General features: G+C 35.2%; 1 protein-coding gene across 3 annotated transcripts in view; it reads right to left on the bottom strand.

The window, feature by feature from the left end:
* LOC145248017 (RNA-binding protein 28-like) overlaps positions 1 to 16828 on the bottom strand; it is a 104455-nt gene that overhangs the window by 17851 nt on the left and 69776 nt on the right. For all 3 annotated transcript variants that reach the window (XM_080109711.1, XM_080109709.1, XM_080109710.1), the window contains exon 19: positions 12198 to 12272. In XM_080109711.1, the coding sequence (XP_079965837.1) occupies positions 12198 to 12272 (75 nt within the window). The remainder of the gene's footprint in view (positions 1 to 12197; positions 12273 to 16828) is intronic.

Raw genomic sequence — 16828 nt, 5'->3', positions numbered from 1 at the left:
CGTTTTGATTCTTTGATAGTTTTCCGTGCTTTGGCTTTGCTGTTTTTATAGGTGTCCAAATTTTCTTTCGTTGGACTGTTTTTGAATTTCCTTAGGTTTGCACGTCTGGCTCTTATAGCTTCTTTGCATTCTTTATTGTACCAGGGTTTGTTATATTTTGTAGTAGTGGAACTTTTTGGTATGTTCTCCTCGGCTATTGTGAGTAGGGTGTTGCTGAAATATGTGATGTGTTCTAAGTCAGGATTCGCTTCAGGTATTAATCTGTATTGACATGTATTTTGGAAATTTTCCCAATTTGCCTTTTGTAAATTCCAGCGGGGTGTTTTGTCTTCTGGCTTGGGATTCTCGTTTTCTATTATGATTGGGAAGTGGTCACTTCCGCATGTATCCTTATGTGTTCTCCAGCTATAATCCATGTATATAGTTGGATCACATAGTGTTATATCGATTGCTGATAGGGTTCCCGTTGGTGGGTGCATATATGTATTCTCTTTGTTGTTGAGTAGGCATAGATCATTTTGGTTAATTATTTTTTCTATGGTTTGGCCTCTTTTGTTGTTTTTTTTACTGCCCCACCATATATTGTGACTATTGAAGTCTCCCAACAGTAGAAAAGGTTTAGGTAGTTGTTTGATTATATTGTTTAATTCTGTTTCGTTTATTGTTTCATTTGGTGGTATATAGAGTGAGCATAGGGTTACTGTTTTGTGTAGTGTTGCAGTTATTGCAACAGCTTGCATATTTGTTTTTAAGTTCACTTTGCTGTGTGGAATGTTTTCGTTTATCAGTATTGATGATCCACCGGTGGCTTTGCATGATAATTTGTTTATGTGGTTGTATATTGAGTAGTGTTTTATGTTAATTTTGTCATTTTCTTTTAAGTGTGTTTCCTGTAGGCAAATTATTGCAGGACATAAGGATTTGATAAGTATTTGCATTTCTTCGATATTAATTTTTAATCCTCTTATGTTCCACTGTAGGATTTTGTTAGTCATGGTTTATATTTTCTTTTGGTTTTGGACTGTTGGTGTTTATGTCTACGTCCATAGTTTCGATGTTAGTTTGGGTGTTTCTTTTGGAAGTGGATGGTCTGTTTCTTGTTTCTGGTGAGAGGCTTTTTTTGGGTTTTGGTCTGGGACTTTTAGATTTACTTTGTCTTGACTGTCTTTTTTGGCTACCAGTTTCAACTAGTTCAAATTTATTTTCATTTTCAATTAATACTAATTCTGTTTTTTGTTTGTCATTTTGTTTTTGGGGGGTAGTTTTTTTGTTGTTCTGTTCTATTTCCATTTTTTCTGTTGTTGTGTGTTTATTTTTAACATCTGTTTTTGTCCTTGTTAGTGACTTGGATCTTTCACGTTTTGATAATTGAGGAGGTTTCATTTCTTTAGAGATTGATTCCTCAATATTGATGGAAGTTTTTCTGATTTCCTTTGTTTCGTTTTCTTTTATACTGGGTTGTTCGTTTCTGACTTTTATTTGGCTGTTAGAATTTATTTTCAGTTCTGATAAAAAAGATTTTAATTCTTCAAGTATGTTCTTTAGTTCTTTTGCTAGGTTTGCAATTTCTGGAGCAAGGTTTAGTTCATTGTAGTTGTACATTTTGTTTGCTTGTTGGGTTATTGTGGCATATGAGTTTTTGGTGCGATTTGTGACTTCTTTGCGGGCTTCTTGGAAGGTTATATTTTTTTGATATTTGATTGTTATTATTTCCTTCTCTTGCTTATATATTTTGCACTGTTTTGAGTGAGAGTGGTGCTCTTCTTGACAGTTTGTGCATTTGGTTTTATTTGGACAGTCTTCTTCATCGTGGTCTGGGTTTTTTTCACTGCAGTTTCCACATGTGAAGAATCTTAGACATTGGTCTTTATTATGTCCAAACTTTTGGCAGTTGTAGCATTGTAAAGGTTTTGGAATGTATTGTTCTATTTTCGTTCTTTCATAACCTATATTGATGGTCTCTGGTATTTGAGGATAATTGAATGTTAATATATAAGTGTTTGTATATATTACCTCTCCTTTTTTTTTAAATGTGATTCTTTTTACATCTATGACCCCTTGGTTTTTTAGTTCTGTTTTGATTTCTTCTGTTGTGCAGACGGAGATTTCCTGGTTTTTTATGACTCCTTTGGAGTAGTTTAGTGTTTGGTGTGGATAAGCTTTGATGTTTGTTTCATGCAATTTTTGTAGTTGAAGTAGAGTTTTGGCCTGTTTTTTATTTTGTACTTCTACCAATATGGTACCATTCCTTAATTTTTTGACATTTTTAGGTGTTATTTTGCTTGATATTACCTTTTGGATAATGAAGGGTGACATTTTAGTTAACGGTATATTAGACGTTGCTTCTAGCACGATGAATCTTGGAAAGTTTGTATCTTCATTGTCGCTGTCAGAGTCTATTTCTGTGTGTGGTCTCTTGGATTTTTTGGCATTCATAATAATTTTTGAAAAATTCATCAGCCATGCTCCCCACCCTCCTCGGAGCCCCTTATGGGGAAGAACTATGAGGGGGTAAATCCCATTCGCCTCGGTTCTCCAGGGCTACATAGCTGGTATACTCAAACATGGGGAGGTTTCCAAGCATTCACAATATATGGTTATGCCCACCCAAGTATGGGATTTCCCTGTATTTTTATTATTCCTGATGGTTACCTTTTTCCCAGCTTGATTGACCCTTCAGCCATCGCTTATTAACTCAGTTTATTGTTTATGTTGAGTGTTAGTGTGTTTTTGTTTGGATTGTCTGAATTAGTGCTTGTCATGACCAACCGATTGATTGGATCGGGCCTATCCAACCTCCCGTCTAGCCTAGTAAGGGCCAAAGTGGTGTGTTGTAGTATCATGTTATTATTTCCTAGGCATGTTCCACTCAACCACCAGGATCCCGTTCTTAATGCATTACGGGTTGCCACCAACGGTCAACTGGTGGTCCCATTGAAGGATTTTTACCCTCTGCAGGGGGGCAGTTGGTATGTTCTATCGCCCTACCAACTAGGCAAAAAAAAAAAAAAAAAAAAAAAAAAAAAAAAAAAAAGGGGTGAGGAGGTGAAGGAAAAAGAAAACGAGGGAGGGGAAGGGGAGGAGAATGTTGTTTTTGTTTTTGTTTTCGCAGAACATGACTAAGTTTTGCAAAAGGGAATAAAAAAACAAAGACATCTATGTAGGTGCGTTTCATCTCAGGAAGTCAGTAGACAGCCTGATCTGGTAGCACCAGACCAATAGGTAGAATTGAAACTAAAATGTTTAGGTCTGCAGCCTTTTATTCTACCAATTTTAGCCGAGTGTAACAATCATTAGAAAATGTTCAAAATTAACCTACTTATATTAGTTTTCAGTGCTTAGAAAGGAAAGAAATGTATGCATTTTGACTTCTGTTGGAAAATATATCAATTGAGAAACATCAGCAAGGAGTCTTTCTTTTTCTTTTGATAGGAGTCACCACTTATCAAGGCCTGGAGGCCACTCAAGGATAAGGGTTAATGAGTATACATTAGTCATTGCGATTATAGCGTAGTAAACATAAGTAGTGGGAATTTTGTAAATTGGATTACTTAGGGGGATGGTTCATCAAAAACTTGTTCATGTTGGACTTGAAGACAATCAGATTGTAGTCAGTTGGAAAGTAGGCAAACGGAAGAGAATTCCACAGGCGTGCAGTTCTGAGAAAGAAGCTTTGTTCATGGAATCTACGTTTAGGTTTAGGCACAGATAAAGAGTGTAGGAAATTGTTGATAGTGGTTTGTGCTAGACGAGTGTTTTTCGTGAAAGTCTGGTGAGAGGGGACCATTGCCATGGAAATAACGATAAAGCAGAGACAGGCTCACAACGTCTCTTCTGTGGGAAAGAGGTTGCAGGAAAGAGAAAAAGGCATCCCCCATCAAGCTATGAAGTCTATTTTTAACTCTGTCAAAACAGGATAAGCTGCTTCTAGCAGCTCCTGCCTAGATGTGGCAACAGTATTCCATTGTTGACCGAACCTGGCTTTTATATAATTGCATCATGAGTGAGATATCTACTCGAGCGGTAGAAGGATCCCACCATTTTCACAGCGACCTTGGCAATGGATTTGATATATGTGTTCCATTTCAGATCGGGAGTAAAGGTCAAGCCCAGGAGCTTGTCAAAACATGAAGCCTCCCCAAGACGAGAGTCATTCATTTCAATTGATGACAGCTGAGCATCAGAGCATTGATGATGCAAAGATAAAAGCTTGGTTTTGGATGCATTAAAAGTAACCAGCCACTTTTTTCCCCATTGTACCACGTGCTCAAGATCAGAGGGGAGAGAGTCAGAGAGAACTTGGTCATTTACGGTCTTTGAAGTGTTACCATAGATGGTAATGTTGATTGATTGATTGATTGATTGATTGGTTTTACGGCATATCAACCTATGTGGTCATTTAATGCCGGAGTCCTTTTTTTTATAAAAACTATTTTTTATTGGGGGGGACGGGGGGGGGGAGGCTTTTTCAGCCTTTCCTCCCTTTTTTTATAAAATTGAACTAAGAAATTAAATGTTGTATTTATACATGGATGTGTATATTTGGGTGACTTTAAATTTCCTTAAATTTTCTTATATAAATTTACTTTCCTTAGGTATGCTAGAATATTTGTTGAGTTGACCTTTTCAAAAAGGTCCTCCATATTGCTTTCTGTATAATATAGTTTTCTAGTTGGGGTGAGGTCATCACACCCAACTAGGATATGTTTTACTGTGAGTGTCTCCTGGCATGGGATGCACTTTGGTGCCGATTCTCCATTTAGTATATAAGAATGAGTAAAGTTGGTGTGCCCTATGCGCAGCCGAGTCAGTATCACATCTTCTCGGCATGATCTCTTGATGTCCGGACACCGTTCCTTAAGTTTAGGTTTGATTGAATATAATTTGCTGCCCTCTTGCTGACTCCACCGCAGTTGCCATTTTTCCTGTATGTATGTTTTTATCTGGGGTCTAAGATCAGTATGTGGAATCTTAAAATTGTCAGTTGGAAGGTGAGAAGATTTTTTTGCAGCTGTATCTGCCCTGTCATTGCCTTTGATCCCCACATAGCTGGGGATCCAGACAAGAATAATGTTTTTAGTGGTTGAAAGGATATTGATTTTTTTCTGTTTTGTTGTTAGTGGATTTTCTTGTTTTTGATTTCGTATAGATAATAGGACTGATAGAGAATCTGTGAGAATGATGAAGTTTTTAGTGGTTTCCTCTGAAATTATGTTGAGTGCTAGATCGATAGCTATAGTCTCTGCAGTGAATATAGATGCTTCATTTTGAAGATTTCTCTTCATTGTGGTTTTATGGTACGTTGCTGCACATCCAGTGTGATTGTTGCTTTTAGACCCGTCTGTGTAGATAAAGGTGTAGTCTGAATATCGTAATTTTAAATGTTGAAGTTCGTCGTGGTATTCAATAGGGTTTGTGGTAGATTTGGACTTTTTATTTAGGTTCAGTTTTATTTCTACTTGTTTCATGGTCCATGGGGGTGTTTTAGGTAGTATGAAGTTGTGAATGCTGGAGATTGGAATTTTCGATTCTTCAATGCTTTCCTTCATTCGGAGCCCGAAAGTTTTTCCTCTTATGTTGAAGAGTTCTTCATATTTAGGATAGAAGGTACATTGGTATGCAGGATTGTTTGGGCAAGACTTCAGTTTGAGTAAATATTGAAGGGCTAACTTTTCTCGCCTTAGATCTAGTGGGGGTTCATGTGCTTCCGTGTATAGACTGTTCACGGGGGAGGTTCTGTATGCTCCTAGGGCCAATCTTAGGCCAGTATGGTGAATAGGGTCTAGGCTTTTTATATATGATGTTCGGGTTGATCCATATATGAAACAACTGTAGTCTAGCTTTGAGCGGACTAGTGCTCTGTAAAGTTTAAGGAGTGTTTCTCTGTCTGCACCCCAATCGGTATGTGCTACCACTCTCAAAAGATTTACAGCTTTGTTACATTTTTTTTTCAGATAGTTTATGTGTGGGATGAATGTTAACTTTTTGTCAAATAAAATCCCTAAGAATTTGTACTGGTCAGTAACGGGTATGGGCGTTCCTTCCATGGTTAGGACAGGATCATTATGCATGTTCTTTAGTTTGCAGAAATGCATGCATTTCGTTTTTCTTTTAGAGAATCTAAATCCATTCTCTTCCGTCCATCTCATTACTTTGTTTAAGCACAATTGAAGCTTCCTTTCTATTATAGATATAGATCTAGATCTACAGCATATTAGGAAGTCATCCACATATAGGGAGCAATCTACCCCAGGGTTAAGGTTTTTTACAATGTTGTTAATTCGGATACTGAACAGGGTCACTGACAGTATACTCCCTTGAGGTACTCCATTCTCTTGTTCCTTCAAGTCCAAGAAAGCTGTGCCAACCTTTATTCTGAACCATCTATTTTTTTAAAAATTTTCAATAAAAATTGGCATTCTGCCTTTTAGTCCAAGCGCCTTCAGATCCCTTGTAACACCGTACTTCCACACAGTATCGTAGGCTTTTTCCATGTCAAAAAACACTGCTGTTAAATGTTCCTTCCTTACAAAGGCTTCTCTGATGAAGGCTTCAAGTCTGACTATGTGGTCTATTGAACTTCGGTTTTTCCTGAATCCTGTTTGAAATTCTGTAATAAGATTCTCTGTTTCCAGGAACCAGATTAGTCTTTTGTTTATAATCCTTTCCATGGTTTTACAAATGTAGCTTGTTAGAGCTATTGGCCTTAAATTCAATAGATCTGGGACGTTATTTGATTGGGATTGGATGTTTGAGTTTTCAGATTTGGGGATTGGTATTATTGTGGCCTCTTTCCAGGTCTCAGGTACGTTTCCACTGGACCATATAATATTGAAAATTTCAAGTAGGTATTTCATTGAGGTTTCTGGAAGTTTTTTGAGGGTTTCATATGGAATTTCATCGGGCCCTGTAGCTGTGTCATGGGATTTGGTTAGCGATTCTTTTAATTCAGGCAAGGTAAGAGGTTGGTTGTATTTTTCGGTATTTTGTGATTTAAATAGAATTTTCTTCTCTTCCTTTTCTCTAATCTTTTTGAATTTCTCTGTTTGTCTGTCACATGATGAAATTTTTGATAAATTATCTGCCAGGTTATTGGAAATGTCTTTTTGATCGGTGTATATTTTGTTGTCTTTAGAGATGTGGGATATTGGTGTACTACCTACACTTTCCTTCTATTTTCCTCATGTTCCAAACTGTTTTTACCTTGGTATTCACATTAATTTTGGATATATAATTTCTCTATGTTGTTCTTTTGGATTCCTTTATGATTCGTCTGGCTTTTGCTCTGTTGTTTTTGAAGAAATCCAGATTTTCGCTTGTTGGGTACTTTTTGAATTTTCTCAAGGCAGCTCGTCGAGTTCTGATGGCTTTTCTGCATTCTTTTGTGAACCAAGGTTTGTTGTGATTGTTGGTTTTGGTTGATTTCGGTATGGTATTATTTGCTATGTTTGTGAGTGTTTTAATGAAGTAGTTCAAATGGTAATCTTCATCTTTCTTTTCGATAATTAATTGGTTTTTGCACTGTTCCTGGAAGTCTTCCTAATCCGCTTTATGTAGGTTCCATTTGGGTCTTTTTTGTTCAGTACTAGTACTTAGACTTTCCAGGATGATTGGGAAATGATCACTCCCACAGGTGTCATTGTGTACTTTCCAATCATAGTCCATATATATGGAAGGATCACATAAGGTAAGGTCAATGGCGGTGAAAGTACCTGTTGCTGGGTACATATAGGTGTAGTTTTGATTATTAAGGAGGCATAGATTATTTTTATTTATTATGTTTTCTATTTGTTTCTTTACTTCCCCATATTACATTGTGATTGTTAAGATCTCCTAGTAGAAAAAAGGGTTTAGGGAGTTGTTTTATTGAGTTATCTCAGTTTCGTTGATTGTATCTTTTGGAGGGATGTAGATTGAGCAAAGTGCTATAGTTCTATGTAGAGTCACTGAAACTGCAATTACTTGCAAGTTTGTGTTTATATTTATTTGTCTTTAAGGGACTTCATTCTTCACGAGTATTGATGTGCTTCCAGAAGCTCTGTCCGTAACTTTATTTATGTAGTTGTAAGATGTGTAGTGTTTTATGTTAATGGTATTATTTTCTTTCAGAAAGGTCTCCTGCAGACAGACAAGTGCTGGGCTCATATTTGTTATTAATAATGTGAGTTCATTTTGGTTTGCTTTTATCCCTGATATTCCATTGTAATATTTTGTTCATCATTTGGAATTGTGTTCAACTTCCATCGTCTCCAATCCCTCAAATCTATTTTCTGTCGGAGTCCCTGTTCGGGATATAGATCGGAATCTTTCTTTTCCTGTTTTTTTTTTTTTTTTTTTTTTTTTTTTTTTGTCTGGGGGTATTTTTGATTCTTTTCTGGCTTGTGATGTGTTTGATCGTTGTTCGGTTGTTTTTGTAGAAATGGTTTGTGGTTTTGTTTCTTTTTGTGGTTCAGTAGTGTCTTTACTTAATATTATCCTTGGATTAGTTGCAGGCATTGCACTATTCATTTTCCTCATTTCTTCTAATAGTTCTTTCATTTCCTTTATTAGTTTGCTTAGAACATCAATTTTCTTGTCAGTTGTATCCGTTACATGTATATGACCATTTTGATTGTTAATTGGAGTAGTTTTTTTAGTTGCATCTGCATATGTTTTAGTTTCAATGATTTTCCTGGCCTCTGGGTAGGATATATTCTTTGTATGTTTTAGTTTGGTCACTTCTTTTTCTCTTTTCCATATTTCACAATATCTAGAGCCAGCACCATGATTTCCAAGGCAGTTGGCACACTTGAAATCTTTTCTGCAGTCAATGTGTGGGCCGCTTTCTCCACATCTTCCACACACTGGTAATCGTGTGCACCGATCTTGATGGTGTCCAAACTTCTGGCACTTGAAGCATTGGAGGGGGTTTGGAATATAAATTTCTACATTTATTTTCATATATCCAACTTTCACTTCTTTGGGTATGGTGAGGGAATCAAAAGTTAGTATATATGTGTTGGTATCGATTTTCTCGCTGTTTTTTTTTTATTTGGACTCTACGAACATCTAAGACATTCTGTTTCTGTAAGTTTGTCTTGATTTCCTCCGAGGGACAAAGTGCAAGTTTGTGGCTTTTCACAACTCCTTTGCAGGTATTTAGGGTTGGATGTCTGTAGCATTTGACTTTGATGTTTTCAAATAATTTTAGTTTCAATATTTCTTTAGCTTGTTCTTCGTTATGGGTTTCTATTAGTAGGCTGCCGTTAAATTGTTTTTTAATAGACTTTGGTTTTAAAGTTTTAAGATTTCTTTCAATTTTAAAAGGTGATAGTTTGCTCAAAGGAGTTTCCTCTATTGATTCTATTACTACGAATGTTGAGTTCCTTGGTTTTATCATCTCTTCCTCAGAGCTACTGATATCAGAGACATCAGAGTGGGTTCTCTTTGGGTGGTTGGGTGGTTTTTGGGAGGAATAAGCCATATATTTTGTTTTCTTTTTTCGTCATCTTTGTTCCTCACCCACCTCGGAGTCCTATTTGGGAAGAGCCTGGGGGGAAACCCATTCGCCCAGCCTCAACAGGGATACATAGATGATATAACCGACTTTGGTGGTATCATAATGATTATCTGTTCTCTCTTGATATTGCTATGGGATCTGTAGCAATCCTGAGGGGTTTACAGCCTCGTCATCGATATTCACACCTAATCGATTGACCCTCAGCCACCGTTTTCCATCATATATTAGGGAGTAGGGTTATTTGTGGGAGAGGGGGGGATGTGTTGTGTTAGTAGTGAGTTTTTGGAATGGGCAATATATGGTGGGGCTTGGCGTGACTGGCCGATTGGTCGGATCGGCCTCTCCGACCGCCCGTCTAGTCGAAGTAAGGGCCAAAGTAATGTGTTGCAGTGCCTAAACTTCTATGTATCCTGGTCTAGGTTCGCTCAATCACCAGGATCATGTCCTAAGACATTACGGGTAGCAACCCACGGCTAACTGGTTGCCCCATTGAGGGATTTTTACCCTCCTCAGGGGGGCAGTTGGTTTGTTCTCATGCCCTACCGACAGGGCAAAAAAAAAAAATAATAAAATAATTTAATAGAATATATTTGTTTTCTTTTTCTTTTTTTTTGTTGTTTCTTTTCCTTTTTAAAATCTGTTTCTATTTAACCCATAGTTGGGACCCTAACAGGTACTACCACTCCGGGTCAGGGTGGACCTGGAAGCAATGGCAATTAAGAGGTGGCTCCACACTCCCCAAAGCCCGTAAGCCGGACCTCACCATCGGATGTAGTTTAAGGTCATATCCAGGACCGGGAGTAAGGTAGGAAAAAATAAAATAAAAAGGGGAGAGAGATAGGCTGTTGTTTTTGTTTTTGGTTTTGCAGAACATAATTAAGTTTTACAAAAAAGATCAGAAAACAAAAAAATGTCAATGTAGGTGCATTTCGTCTCAGGAAGCCACAGGGCAGCCTGATCTGGTAGCACCAGCTACGAATGTTGTAAGGATGTGATTTGGAAGATCATTGATATAAATTAGGAATAGAGTTGTGCCCAAGATGGACCCCTGAGGGACTCCAGTATTAATACTGAGAGCTTCTGGTTGCTGTCTATCAACCACTTCTCTTATGAACCTATCAGAGAGAAATGATTTAATAGTTGAGAAGACATTACCAGCTATACCATAGCTGGAGATCTTGTGAAGTAGACCTGTATGCCATATCTTATCAAAGGCCTTTGATATGTCAAGAGCAATTGCCCTAGAGAGTAAGCCTCCATCAAGAGATTCGCTAATCCTATGAGATATAACTGTAAGCATGTCTGCTATAGATCTAGCAGAACGGAAACCATATTGCATGTCACTAAGAAGGCTATTTTTGCTGAGATGGTTTACTTCTCTATTTAGCACAGATTCCAGCAACTTATTCATGACACACTTATTGGTCTGTACGGAGAGGAAGATGGGCGATCACCTGAATTCTTAAATACAGGGCATACTGATGAGACTTTCCAAGGTGTTGGGAAGCATTTCTCCTTAAGACAACGCTTAAATAACTTTGTAAGTATGGACGCTAGTTCTGCTTGAAGCCTTTTGAGCACTATAATTGGAATGCTGTCAGGGCCAGTGGCTTTACTGGAATCAAGGTTCTTAATTAGTAGCTTGGCAACATCACGTACAGATATTTGTATGTTACATAGCTAGTTTTCTGATATACGAGGAAATACTAGAAGTTGGCGGCCTTGGATGTAAAGGGTAGAATTATCTGCAAAGTTTTGGCAAATTGGCTTTGTCTGATGCGTACAAGATTACCTCAGGTCCATTGATGATAGTTGGGATAGAGCACACACTTCTGCTCAGAATTCTGTTTGCTATTTGCCAAAGTCTGAGTAGGTTCTTATATATATATATATTACTTGTAGCAACATTTAAACCATCAGAATTTTACATCAAACCATGATTGGGAGTAAACAGTCATAACAAATACTGATATTTCGACTTATAAAAACAAAAAAACATTCATTTGAATTTTAGCATACAAAAAACTGCACAACAAAACTTTTGGTATATTGCTATTAATAAAATTATTGGACTACTTCTTGTGTATGTGTGTGTGTATTTCTTTCCTGTATGTGACTTGGACATTATTTTTATAGTTAATAGATTTATTGAAAATCAAAAACGCAATAACAAAACAATGAAATAAACTTTTTAAAAGTCCTATTAAAAATAGAGTTAATTACAAAATCAAATCCACCCACAATAAATTTCTATATCTTTGTGAACAAATCATTCACTTAAATCTTAAAAGTTGAAAAACATTACTTTGTAACACTTTGAAATTTTAAAGGAATTTAAACTGTTAAATAGAAATTTCTGGTTTTGAAATTCTTATCAAATTTTTATATATAACATTAGAACATTTTGAAAAGTACTTACATTTAATACTTTTATAAGAGATTAAAGTTTCTTTACCTTAATTAATTATAGTTTTATAACAATTTTATTCAATTATTAATTTAATGAGCAAACAATGCCATAATATTTAAATTTAACTTTCAAATTAAAAAAGAAAAAATAATAATTTGGTAAAAACAAAAAAAAAAAAATAAGTGAATTATAAAGTGTGACACTCAAGCAAAGTCAGTTAAATTATTACAATCATTTTGATGGCATGGATGTTGAAAATTTTAATTAAAAAAAAAAAATGTTATTCACCTTTGCTTTGTTTAACCGATTTTGCTTCGCTTCCAATGCTCTTTTGTTTTCCAGAGAAAACTCCACAATTAATCTCTGAGAAAAAAAAAAAAAAGAAAAAAATCTCAAATTGCAATTTATTATATATAAAATAATTTTATATAAACATTAAAACAACCTATGCAGACTAATTTGCATTTCTATGCTAAACACAAATCATCAGGGCAGCAACAATAATAAAATTCTTTGAAAGAAAGTCAGAAGTATAGATTTCAGAGTCAACAAGTCAATGACAGTGATTATACCTTATACAAGCAACCAAAAAAAAACACTCATTGCATTTCATAAATATATCAGTTTTGAATATTAACTATTCTTCGTTTGAAAAAAAAAAAAAAAAAAAAAGAAAATTATTTTCATGTCAAAATTGCACCACACATTTTTTTTACTTTTAATGGCTATGTGTCGTTTAAAGAAAAAGCAAAACATTCATTCTATGCCATAATCACATTACATATTTTGAATCTTAATGGCTGCTTCATTTGACAAAAGAACAAAAACATTCATTTGACATTAGAAATACATTATATATTTTTAAATATTGTTCTTGCACTTCATTTTTTCAAATCAATTCTCTAGAGAAAGCAGAAACGATAAATATATAAATAATCTTGGTTTTTCCTTTTTCATTTTTTATCACATTGGAATATTATTTCCATAATTTTCATCATATATATGTATATAAATATATTAGGAGGAGAGTGTACTCCTTCCTTCTCCAGTGATGTCCAGTGGGTCACATCCCCAATTCGGCTGCTCTAAGTTCCTGTTGATCACTTGGTACTGGGCTGTTACTTTAGTGAAGGCTCTGAGTGTCGAACGAACTACCACTTTCCCTATGTTGTAAAAGATCAAAAGGACAAGCCATCCCGCACTGGTTATCAGTCTGTATTACTGGGGAGTGAAGGTCATTTTAAGAAAAAAGAAGAAAAGAATAAGTCAATGACTGATCCTTTTGTATAAAACAAATTGATTATTCGTTGAAAGATTACACAATTCTAGTCATTCACAGGTCTTTGATCTTAATGTTTGAGGCTATTGGTGAAGTCTGGGCGATTTTTGGATTTAGTGATCTCAACTTAAGGGTCAATCTTTCAATGGTGTAGATTCAGTGGGTGAGTAGAACAGTCTTTGAAGCTCATTATGCTTTGCTTTATATTGAAAATAAGATGAGCATGATTCTGCTCTTCTTTCAATAGAATTTAATTCATAATTCTCAATGATACATGATCATTTCAAGTTTGCAATATTTACAACCCCCAATTCTTCAAGGATTTGATTTGCATGGCTGTCTTTACTTTTCTTATTAAAGTAACTAAAAAATATTTTTTATCTTGTTTACATTACAAACAATACTTAAGTGAGCTACTGTTGAGTCTTGCCTTTATCTAAATATACACTGAACTAGCAGGCTGCCTGATATTGCCCAGTTGTAAAATATGCTTTAGAAAAGCACTTTAAGTCGACTTACACTTTCCAAGTTCCAATTCTATCAATTTTGACCCCTTAGAAGCTATTTTTATTGGCTAAAAACCAAATTGAATTTTTTTCCACAGGTTTGAATTCCCTACATATCAAGTTTCAAGTGTGTAGACCAAAAATTAAGAGAGTAATTTAGTAGAGACTGTTTTTCATAGACAGATAAACAAGGTTACTTTTTTTTATATATATATATATATATATATAAAAGTGAACGTGTCTGTGTGTCTGTCTGTGTACATTTCCCTATGCAATAACTCTGTCAATTTTTAGTCTACAGACTCGGAATTTGATATACAGGGTACTAAGATTTGGGAAAATCTATGCGATCAGGTTTCGGTCAGAAATTTGGCTGTTAAGGGGTTAAAGTTCAACGATTTGACCTTTGAGAACTCTACCAAACTCCTCCAACAATTTGGGGTCTAAACACTTGAAATTTTAGACATAGGTTCCTTGGACATGGATCTAACTTAATAACTTGATTTGAGCCCAAAACAATAAATGTTAAGGGGTCATAATAAGGGTCAAAGTTTTAAAAAATTGACCTTTTTGTTTTTTTTCTCAGCATGCACCTTCAAACACCCGGGCAACGCCGGGCACCCATGCTAGTATATCTATAAAAGTGAACGTGCCTGTGTGTCTGTCTATGTACATTTCCCTATGCAATAACTGCCAATTTTAAGTCTACACACTCAAAATTTGATATACAGAGTACTGAGATTTGGGAAAATCTATGTGATCGGGTTTCGGCCAGAAATTTGGCTGTTAAGGGGTCAAAGTTCAACGATTTGATCTTTGAGAACTCTACCAAACTCCTCCGACAATTTGGGGTCTAAACACTTGAAATTTTAGATATAGGTTCCTTGGACATGGATCTAACTTAATAACTTGATTTGAACCCAAAACAATAAATGCTGAAGGGGCATAATAGGGGTCAAAGTTAAAAAATTGACCATTTTTTTTTGTTTTTGCTCAGCAAACACCTGGGCAACGCTGGGCACTCATGCTAGTACTCCTATAAATTCGTATTTCTTTTGTGTGTATTGACATTCATATTAAAAACCCTCTTTTCTATTTATTTAAAAAGAAAATACAATTTTCTTATATATGGGTTGTAGAATTGCATTCACTAGCAAAAGATCTAGCTAATTTGCATATTCTTTTAAACATTCATTTTAATAATTAAAATTCCCTATTAGTTGCTTCGGTTTTCTAATGGTATAATTATCTTTAGTTAACTATTACCTGTAATTATATTCATGCAGATATTCTACATGATTTATACTTGTATAATATTTGCGTAAAAAGTTTATTGTAAACACAAAATTATTTCCATACATATTTATGTATACGTATATATTTTTGTTTAGCAAATTTTGCCTACCAAACTCTTCCTAGAGTTTTTAGTCTACAGACATGAAACTTCATATATAAGGTATTTGAATTCATGCAAAACTTTATATTTGGGTTTTAGCCCAGAAAAATCAGTTCCAAAATGTGAAAATTAGAAAAAATGAAATTTGCCAAGTGAAGGTCGAACTCCGACATTACGAATGCTTAACGTAGTAGCTATTGGCTCATGTTTTAATTTTTAGCCTTGCAGTAAACATGTTTTCATAGCCCAATCATTGATGGCAGAGGCAAAATAAATCGTGAGCTGAACGTTTTGGTTTCGATTCTCGGTGGTGGTGCATGAGTCTTTTTTTTTTATACTTTTAAAATCTTTATTATATATTGCATCCAATCTATATATATATATATATATGAAAGTGAAAATGTCTGTCTGTCTTTTCTCTATGGTAGTTAAGGAAGACTATCATACAGAAAAGCATTACTTTACATATTCACACTTTTTAATATATACATATGCACATAACCTTATGAACAGTACATAGGGCACAAGCAAAGCCGGGCGGAACTGCTAGTATATATGAGAGAGAGAGAGAGTATGAAATGAAGACACAGAACTATATATTGGTAGATATAAAATGGATCATTTATTTAATAATGGAATACAGGCAAAATTTGGGGGATAGAAGGGACTCTTTATGGCAGGGCATTTCGAAGCTTAATGCTTCTCATCAGAAGAGTAGAGAAGGTGCTAAGTAGCATGGGGAACATACGGCATCTAGCACAGAGTTCATTAGGGACGAAAGAGATTAAGAGAAATTATAGAATGTTGGGGGAAGCTTGATTGAATTCTAAATAAATAAGGAGAAGCTTATTATATATAGTATGATATATAAGATTGTATATGGTCTTTAACATAGTATTGAGATTCAGGGGTATATGTATTATGGCTAAATAGGGGGTGTATTGTTGCTGTGTGGTAATTTATTTTAACGGTTTGTGGGGTGTCTATTTTCTATGGAGTGGGTAATTTTGATTTTGATTGGTGCCACCTAAACGGCAAATGGCGGCTATAAATTTGCTTCTAATTTGGGGGAAGGGGTTAAAACTGAAAGATAATATGCAGCAATATATTTATAAGTTTCTACTGTTATGATATAGGGAGTATGATCATAAGGGGGCGGTCGGAGATTAAAGTGGCAATGACTATGAGGGTGTTTAACTTGATGCAAAAGGTTAAGTGTGGTTTGAGTTGTCCCCCTTTGCAAATTGGCTGTTTGGAGAAATGGAAAACTAGATGGCTCTGGTTGATAGTCAATTTGCATAAGTGGAGAAATGGGCAGCATATAAACGGTACTTTTTTTAAGCAGGGTGAAGAGCGCAGAGAGTGAAACGATGGTTGGAAGAAGTGACGGCGAATTCTTTTTGTGACGGTGAATTATTTTTGGATGTTGAAGAGCTCGACCTTTTGGAAGGAACAGCTGTGTCTTATATATATTTTTTTTAATTCCTTTTTTTTCTACTTCACTACAATATACCTATTGATGTCAAAGTGGGGAAGTAAGAAAACCATTACTACTTATGAGAGTGGTAAAAATATACCAAATTATAGTAGGGCAATTATAATAGTACGAAAGATAATAGTAATGAAAATTATAATAATAGTAGTAATAATAAAGATGAAAATAAAATAGAAGTAAAATTGAAGATAAAAAAAAGATAAAAATAAAGACAAAATTAAAGGTAAGCATTAAAAATAAACA

Source organism: Euprymna scolopes, chromosome 26 (genome assembly GCF_053919585.1).
Source record: "Euprymna scolopes isolate OS-2025 chromosome 26, ASM5391958v1, whole genome shotgun sequence".
NCBI lineage: Eukaryota > Metazoa > Mollusca > Cephalopoda > Sepiida > Sepiolidae > Euprymna > Euprymna scolopes.
This window is presented reverse-complemented; position numbering and strand designations above follow the sequence as displayed.